General features: G+C 48.7%; 1 protein-coding gene across 1 annotated transcript; it reads left to right on the top strand.

Moving 5' to 3' along the window:
* The first annotated feature begins 1,770 nt into the window (after positions 1-1,770).
* Positions 1,771-8,739, top strand: MEX3A (mex-3 RNA binding family member A). Its single transcript, XM_030188235.1, is given in 4 exon segments — positions 1,771-1,910; positions 1,912-2,042; positions 2,045-2,164; positions 7,694-8,739. Coding segments are annotated over 4 exon segments (1,437 nt in total).
* Positions 8,740-9,398: the final 659 nt, after the last annotated feature.

Raw genomic sequence — 9,398 nt, 5'->3', positions numbered from 1 at the left:
GTGCAGTATACACTCCTTTGGTTAATCAACTTCTTTCAGTGTTATCAGTGCAGTGTTCACTTCTTGGTAAATCAATCCCTTGACAGTGTTATTGGTGCAGTGTACACTCCTTTGGTTAATCAACCTCTTTCAGTGTTATCAGTGCAGTGTTCACTCCTTGGTAAATCAGTCCCTTGACAATGTTATTGGTGCAGTATACACGCCTTTGGTTAATCAACTTCTTTCAGTGTTATCAGTGCAGTATTCACTCCCTAATAAATCAGTCCCTCCTTGACCATGTTATTAGTGCAGTGTACACTCCTTTGGTTAATCAACCTCTTTCAGAGTTATCAGTGCAGTGCTCACTCCTTGGTAAATCAACCTCTTTCACTGTTATCAGTGCAGTGTTCACTTCTTGGTAAATCATTCCCTTGACAGTGTTATTGGTGCAGTGTACACTCCTTTGGTAAATCAACCTCTTTCAGTGTTATCAGTGCAGTGGGCACTTCTTTGGTAAATAATTCCCTTTTCAATGTTATCAGTGCAGTGTACAGTGCTTTGGTAAATTAGCCTGTTTTCTTTGTCTTAGCTGCAATTTCTATTGTTAAATGATTTGTCTATAGGGCCAGCTAATCCTCAGCAACTGGGGGGGGGGGGGGGGGATGGTTCTCCGCAATAAAGACATTTCCTGAAGCATCCTATTTGTCTTGTCCATCTGTCATGACTTGACTGTAAGCTCCTGGAAGCAAGGACCATCCCTTATGTGTATCTGTTCAGTACTAGAGGGGTGAGAATGGAATACTCTGCTTTTAATTTTCTAAGAGCTCAGACCTTCAGCGCCCACGTTTGCTGGCACCTCCTGGCTTCTTGTGCCAATTTCACAGTCCGATATGCTCCCGGTTGGCGAGTCGGGGTTGCTGTCTGTTAGAGGTGCCCAGGGGTTTACGATTTAAGAGGAGAAGATGCCACAGGCTACAGAGAAAGACTCAGTACTCACCCTCACAGGCCTCAGGGAATGCAGAACTCCTAACACAACGATGCACCAGTTGTATTTAAGCAGGTTTTCTGCATTTGGATATAATGACTTGGCTTCCTAGCACTAGCTGAAGCTGAGTTAGGATTCAGGTATAGCACAAAGGTCCCTGCTCCCGAGGGCATACAATCTAAATTGGTATCTGCAGTGAATAAATATAAATTTACTGGAGTTTTCTATGTGTGTTTAACTAGATTGTGGGTCCCTGGGACCTGCCATACGAATAATGTAAAGGACTGTGGTCATACATACTGTCTCATTTCCAAAGGGCGTAGAGATTAAATTCAACTCTTCTGATAGGTAAGCTGAGCCAACCTTCGGGGCTCCCTGTCCCGAAGAGCTTCCCTGCACCTCCCAGGATCCGCAGGGCTGGGTTTCCTCCCCGATCCCCAGGTTTCTGGACCGGGAAGCAAGCTAAGAGGGAGGAGGAGGAGGAGGAGGAGTGAGTGTGGGGGGAGGGGAGGGAGAGAGAGACTACAATTCCCAGAATCCCGAGGGGCAGGTTGCATGCAGCAGCCAGGGAATTTAAAACAAAAGAGTTAGCTGCGGGCTGGCTGCCTGCCTGTGCCAGCGATCCAGGCGTGGCTAGAGCAGAAGATGCTTTTCTTGCCCCCCGCCCTGCAAAGGATCTGGAAGTGGCAGGCTCGGGTTACAGTCGAAGCAGAGGGGGCTGGCCAGTAGAGGGAGGTGGGCGGAGGGTCCCTCTCTCTCCCTGGCTTCTTTCTTTCCCCTCTTTGTTCCCCGAGTCTTTGTTAGCCATGCCTAGCCTGGTGCTCTCGGAGATGATGGAAAGGGACGGGGTCTTTGGCGATCTGGGCTCGGGCTTGGCCAAGGACCGGGTGCTGGAGGACGATCGCGCCCTGCAGCTCGCCCTGGACCAGCTCTGCCTGCTGGGGCTGGGGGGGGACGCGGCCGACGACGGCAGCAGCACCACCACCAACAACAACAACCACCACAGCAGCACCACCAACGGCGGCAGCAGCAGCGGCAGCAGCGGCTGCGGCCCCAGCAAGAGCCCCGGCCCCAAGGGGCAGGAGGGCAAACTGTGCAGCCTGTACAAGGAAGCCGAGCTCCGGCTCAAGAGCTCCAACACCACCGAATGCGTGCCGGTGCCCAGCTCGGAGCACGTGGCCGAGATCGTGGGCAGACAAGGTAAGAAAGAAGCCCCCCCCCCCCCCCAGGAGAGAGAGCCCATCCCGGGGCACTCAAAGTTTTCAGGCGCTGGACCACTCCTTCCAACCCCCCCCCCCCCCCTCTCCTCAGGCCTGCCCTCTGCATGCAAGTGGCTTGTTTTTAATTTGGAGACAAGTCATCATCACTTTAAAAGTGGCAGAAACAATGGGCAACCTGGCAGTGGAAAGGGGGGGGGGGGGGGCTGAGAATTAGTGCAAACATGGAAGTGGGGATTCCCCCCTTTTTTTCTTATTTGCTTTATTTTTCCATTTAGTTTGTAGTGGAATGTAGCCCCCCCCCCCCAACAAAAAAACTATATACATTTTTTATTTAAAGAGAGCCACATTAAGATCCAAAATGCTAGGAGGTGACCATTGTTTGCACTGAATAAGGAGGAGAGACTGTGAACTCCTCCTCCCCCAAAATACCCTTCCATCTGTCTTTGTTAGGCTGTAGAGTTGGGGAGGGGTGGGAGTGAATCCTAAGGAAGACTTCAAAGGTTCAGTAACATCCCTGAAAGTTGCATGCCTCTTAAAATTCTTGGACTCCCAGACCTGCGGGTTCTTGTCACCCCCCCCCCCCCTCCAAAGCTGGGGAGGAATTGAGGGAAACCCCCCCTCCCAGGCTGTATTTTCAGAGCTGTCCAGCACTTTCCCACTGATGCTGCTTTTGTCCCTTTCAAATGATTAGGAAGAAAGGAGGGGGGGGGGAGAGAGAGGGGTGAAGCGAGACACCACACCCACCAGCTTCCCTGGGCTGTCAGCCCTTCTGGAGGAGAAGCAGCCTTTGAAAGGAGGAGGGGGGGCATTGGGGCTCTTCCTAGCAAGGATCTTGGTGCGATTCTGAAGTTTTGGGTTCTGAAGCAGGGGGCGGGAGGGGGAATTCCTGAAAGTGCTCTTTGGAGAGCAGTAACCTGATGGTTGTTTGGTGCTGAGGACCTTGGATAAACCTTCTACACCGGGCATGACTCAGAACCGGAGCAGATGGGACTTTGACACGGTGGGGGTTGGGGTGGGGGCAATATTAAAACCTTGGTGTTTCCCAGGGGGGCAGGGGGGTGCGGTTGAGAGATGCAGAGAGTGATTGGTCCCAAAGCTGGTAGACATTATCTGAACAATAGAGGATGTGGGTGTGTGCTGGATGATGCTAGGGGAAGGGGGATCTTGGAGAAAGGAAGCCCCCAGGATGATAAAGGACATTGTAGCCACATAATATATCTGTGTGTGTGTCTTGGTATCGGGGAGTTGGCGGATAGATTCCAGCACCCCCTCCCCTCAGTTCTCATTCCAGGCAGAGGCTGATTCTGACATGAGGTCCAGCATCCTTGCTTGCTGTTCTGAGGAAGCCTGTTTTTTTTTTTTTTGTCTGGTTGATATTTATTTTATTTTATGACACTTTATTACCCAAACCGAGCCAAATTAATGATGTGCCTGCACCACATAAAGACAGCTGTCTTGCAGCAGCTTTTGAGAGGTGTCTGTAGGTTGAATCAGACTCATGGCAGACAGGAAACCCATTTGGAAAGTCAAGTGTGCATTCTCCTGGGTACTGCAGGTAAACCCAGCTTGGTTTTACCTAGGGTATGTGTCTTGTCTGAAAAGGATCTGGTTTTTTTTTTTTTTTTTTCTCTTGTAGAAAAATCGGTTTCCATGTTAAAACAGTTGGGAGGGTTGAATTTAGGAGACCTCTGATCTTGTTTCGCTCGTTTTCAAACTGACCTACATTTCTATGATAAAGCATGTTGCTTATATCTTCCCAGGCCCCCCATTGACTTAGGTTGATTGGGGAAATTCTAACAAAATTGATCAGAAGGACTTTCCACCTTGGAGGTGGCCTGCATGCATATATGTGGAAATGTAAAGCTGTCTGCTGCAGTGGGATCTTATTATGGATGAAAGGTGATAAATGCAATTTATTCTATCAAATTTTTTTTTCAGAGTTGTGCTGTAGTGGCTTTTAATCTGGCATAAAGCCATTATGTTAATTAATTTTGCTGGGGGATTAAGTGACCAGTCCAGTAAGTAAAATGGTCCCATGGAGTGAGAACTGGAAATGTTTTGGTGTGCCATGTGAAAAAAGGCCAGTAATTCATAAGGGTACCATCAGGTTCGTGGCTGCCGTGGCTAGTTAGCTAGGTAAAAACAGTCATCGATTGAGAAATTTAAAAAGGCTTAAGGTGGCCAGTACAACAGCTAGTTCAAGCTGCTTATTTGAGTAAATTGACAGCCCTTAAACGTGGGCCAATTGCTTCCTTTAAAAAGCTTTGCAAACCTTTCTGGCATGGTATAATTCAAATACCGTTGTGTAGGAAGTAACACTTTTGTTTAATGGGGTTGGTTCAATGTTCTATATTCCTCAAGTTTAATTATGTCTGTGATTATAGATTTTATCACTGCATGGATTCTGGATTAATTTATGGGAAGATAAAGTTTTAATGGGGGTTTACTATTTTTTTTTATGCTTGTTTGTGGAATTTGTTTATTTTGAAAAAAAAACCTAGTTCAGGTTTTTGATGACAAACAGCACAGAAACACCATGATTTCCCCACTGTAGATCCCAGTGGCAGGAGATTTGAGGTGCTGCATGATTGCGTCTCCTGAACTCTATCCACCACAGCCAAGTCTCGCCGTAAAGAGCAGAAGCAGGTCTCCAGTGATATCCCCCTGCCCCCACCCCTTGAGTCTCCAGCCTAGCTCTGGAAGTCCCTGCAGGCAGGTCTCCAGTGATATCCCCCTGCCCCCACCCCTTGAGTCTCCAGCCTAGCTCTGGAAGTCCCTGCAGGTGTCATACTGTTACTTTAAAAGTAATAATAATAAAAAAATAAAAAAAAAACACCTCAGCCTTGAGGTTTGGTGTGGTGGACAGCTGCTGTCTGGCCTCCTGGGAGGAGTGACCCATAAAAGGAGGACTCAGCTGTCTAGCGCAGGTCAGGCCTTCAAACCCCTGTAGAATTCCTTCAGCAGTTGTTTTGTCCCAGGCCTGCAACACTCTCTCCTTGCCTAAGTGACCGAGGGAGAGGAGCCAAGCACCGCTTTCAAAATAGGGAGGAGAGGGAGGAAACGATTTGCCTCTGTGGTGGGGTAGCTGAGCCCATTCCCAGTGTAGAGTAAGCGAGGAGAAGCCGAGGTCCTGTTTTCGTCCATATGGATACGAAGATTGCTGTCGCACCCCAGGAGGTGCTCTGCGCTTTCCAGCATCCTTAGGACCTTCCATTACTGGAACTGATCCCAGGGGAAGGGGGTTGGTACAGAAGGATGTCAGTATCAAGTAAACTCTGGGGAGGACCTTAATCATGCAGGAATTGGGGGGTGGCGGGGTCCCTGCTGATTCCTCATAAAGCAGTTGGCTGGATTGTTCTTGCAAGTAAAGATTCTTATAAGGGCTTTTGAATGCTGAGGAATAGCACATGTGGGATGGGGTGAGAGCCCGTGTGTGTGTGTGTGTGTGTATGTGTGTGTGTGATGGGGAGGGGGAAGAGAGTATGCTGGACAAAAGAAGTCTCCAGAGAGCAGGAGTGTGGCCTGGGCATGCTATTCGCCATCCCCCAATTTAGCAGAAAAAAGTGTGTGACTTTCGGAGACTGCACATAGGGGCCTGATGCAGGAGCCTTTGTTAGGATTCCCATTTCTTCCCTCCCCTCGTCTGTGTGTAAGGTACCCAAACCTCTCCTCTCGCATCCTGGATGCCTGGTGGAAGCCAGATGCTGCCAGCCTCCCTTGCACCTTAGCCCTCGTCTTCTCTCCTGTTCCCAGAACAGAGCTCTTTCTGTCTTCTGAGCTGTCGTCTGTTCTTTAAAATAGACTTCCTGAGCCCCTACGTCTTGCCCCATCCTTGACCATCTTTAAATCTAGATAGAAAGCCCACCTCTTTAACATTGCTTTTGACTTGTAACCACTTGCCCCCACCTACCCTCCTCTCCTCTTTCCTCTACACATTAATTGATTTGCTTGCTTTATTTTTTGTCTATTAGAATGTAAGCTCTTTGAGCAGGGACTGTCTTTCTTCTATGTTTGTGCAGCGCTGCGTACTACGCTTTGTAGCGCTATAACAATGCTAAATAGTAGTAGTAGTACTTTTGGAGTTTCTTGGAAAACAAGATGTGCACGTTAATCTGTTCTTCAGCTGTCTCTGCTGTATTCATGCTTTTATATATGTATAAGTGTGAAGCCGTCCTGCAGCTCTGAGCTTGCTTTTCAGCTGTCCGTGCTGTATTCATGTTTTATTAGTGTGAAACTCGCCTGGAGCTCTAATGAAGGTCTGTTGTCTGTGCTGTATTCATGCTTTATATGTATCAGTGTGAAGCTGTCCCGGAGCTCTCACGAAGCTCTGTGCTCTTCAGCTGTCCATGCTGTATTCATGGTTTATCAATGTGAAGCCAGGCTGGAGCTCTGATGAAGCTCTGTTCTGTGCTGTATTAATGCTTCAGTTTGACACCAGCCTGGAGTTCTGATTAAGGTCCGCTCTTCAGCTCTCCATGTTGTGTTATCAGTGTGAAGCTGGCCGGGAGCTGTGATGGTCTGCTCTTCATCTGTCCGTGCTGTATTCGTGCTTTATAGCTATCAGCATGAAGCCAGATTGGAGCTCTGATGAAGGTCCAGCTGTCTGTGCTGAATCTGTGCTTTATATGTACAGTGTGAAAGTCTGGAGCTTTGATGGAGAACTGCTCTTCATCTTTCCATGCTGTATTCATACTTTATCAGTGTGAAGCCATCGTGGAGATTTAATGAAGGCTGCTTTTCAGCTGTCCGTGCTGTATTCGTGCACTATCGGTGTGATGCAAGCCCGGAGCTCTGATAGAAGTTCCTCTCTTTAGCTGTCTATGTTGTATTCATGCTTTTATATGTATCAGCATGACAATTGGGGGGGGGGGGGGTTCTGATAACAATCAGTACAGTGCCCCCCCCCTTCAACCCATTTACTCAGATTCCTGTAGTGGGAGCAGCTGCATAGAATGAGATTTTAGAATTGTTCTGCACTAATTAATAGCTTCCCAGGCATGAACTATAAATCTGATTGTGAAAAGTCTGAATGAACTTAAAAGATGTCAAAATGGAGACAGCAGATTTGTGAATTAACAGTACATTTTGACTGACATGTTTCCAGGTGTCACTCCCCTGGCTGCTCTTTCAGCCTATCTGAGAGCTAGTCCAAGATCACGCTACTTTCTGATAGGTTGCACAGAGACATAAGGGCGGGAACTTTTTTCCGTCCATACTCCAACCTCAGTTCATGTAGTGTTACATTGTAACACTATGCACCCCTTCAGAAACATTCCAGTTTTCTAAACCCTATAATCCTCAGGACCCTTAAGTGAAACATTGAATCATTTAACCCTGGGTGGGTTTCGGAGCGGGCAGGGCAGAGCTGGGATTAGAACTGAGGCATAGAGATAAAATCCTCAAAAGTAGTTGAAACATAGAACTTTGTGTTCAAATCAATGTCTGATGTTTAGTAAAGTCTCTCTCTCTCTCTCTTTTTTACCCCCCTCTTCCCCCTCCCCCCACCCAGGCTGCAAAATCAAAGCTCTCCGGGCAAAGACCAATACTTACATCAAGACCCCAGTGCGTGGCGAGGAGCCGGTGTTCATGGTGACGGGACGGCGGGAGGATGTCGCCATGGCTAGGCGAGAGATCATTTCAGCGGCTGAGCACTTCTCCATGATCCGGGCATCTCGCAACAAGGCAGCAGGTGGCGGGGGTGGATTCAGCAGCGCCCCCGCCCTCCCGGGCCAGGTCACCATCCGGGTCCGTGTGCCCTACCGGGTGGTGGGGTTGGTAGTGGGACCCAAGGGTGCCACGGTGAAACGAATCCAGCAACAAACAAGCACCTACATCCTGACTCCCAGCCGTGACCGGGATCCCGTTTTTGAGATCACTGGCGCCCCGGGCAATGTGGAGCGGGCACGAGAGGAGATTGAGACCCACATTGCCGTGCGCACCGGGAAAATCCTGGAGTATGGCAATGAGAATGAGCTTCTGCCGGCAGGTGGCAGTAGCCCCGAGCCTGGCTACCCAGCAGATGGCTGGAGGGCACAACCCACCCCGGGCTGCAAGCCGCTTTCCACCTTCCGCCAGAACAGCCTGGGGGAGCCGGGCTATGAGACGCCAAGGTTGGGCGATCAGGGTGAATTTGGCTATGGCTACCTTTTCCCGGGCTACAGCACGGGCAAACAAGATGGAGGATATTATGGGGCGCAGGAAGCCGGGACCCCCGCCGTCTGGGCTGGGCAAGAGAACAGCAGTCCCGGTTCTGTGCTCTTCTGCAAGCAGCAGCGGACAGGCTGTCACCGATCTGCTTCTGGCCAGGATGCATTGACCCGGAGGTGCGCCGGCGAGGCACTTGCTGGCTTTACCAAGCTGGCTGGCACCCGGGGTTCAGTGTCCGGCAGCCGGGAGTGCATGGTGTGCTTTGAAAGCGAGGTGACTGCCGCTCTGGTGCCCTGTGGCCATAATCTCTTCTGCATGGAATGCGCTGTCCGGATCTGTGAGAGAAATGAACCCGAGTGCCCTGTTTGCCACTCTTCAGCCACCCAAGCCATTCGAATATTTTCCTAACAGAAAGGACACTGTGAAAGTGATGTCCGAACGTAAAAGAGAGGATGAAAAAGTAAAGGAAACCATGAATATTTTTTATGATTTTTTTTTTACGAGAAACTTTTCTTTGTAAAAATGGACTCGCTGGGAATCCCGCCTGCATTGGGACCCTGTAGGGAACGGTTTCACAGATGCTGGAAAAAGACCTCCGTCCGCTGTCTTCAACTGACCATTCAGGACAAGAAAACGTGGACAGGGAGGAGCGGTTACAAATGGATCAAACTTTAAATTTTTTTTTTTTTAAGCCCGTACGTTGAACAGTTTCACCTGTGACACAGAGCCAGGGGTCCTTTCGCTCTGATTTCCTCATACGATCAGGTTCCCAATCTATTACCTCAAGTAGGACTGCATCGCTGGGTTTTTTGTTAATAATTTGAACACTAAAACCATCATAGCCTGAAGCAGCAGTTGGAAGAACATTTCCTGCTATGGAATTGTGTTTCTATACTTATATATCTCTATATATTTTTTGAATTCCTCTTTTCTTTACTGTATTCCGAGGAAGATACAGAGATCCGGTAAGAAATTATTCAGGGCTTTTGTTTACAGGTTTGGGGTGTTTTTTTTTTTTTACATACAACATCAAGATCTGAAAAGGGAAAAAAATGACAGTTCTGAAT

This window comes from Microcaecilia unicolor, chromosome 14, assembly GCF_901765095.1.
Source record: "Microcaecilia unicolor chromosome 14, aMicUni1.1, whole genome shotgun sequence".
NCBI lineage: Eukaryota > Metazoa > Chordata > Amphibia > Gymnophiona > Siphonopidae > Microcaecilia > Microcaecilia unicolor.
Note: the sequence above shows the minus strand (reverse complement) of the source record. Positions and strands in the feature narration are given on the sequence as shown.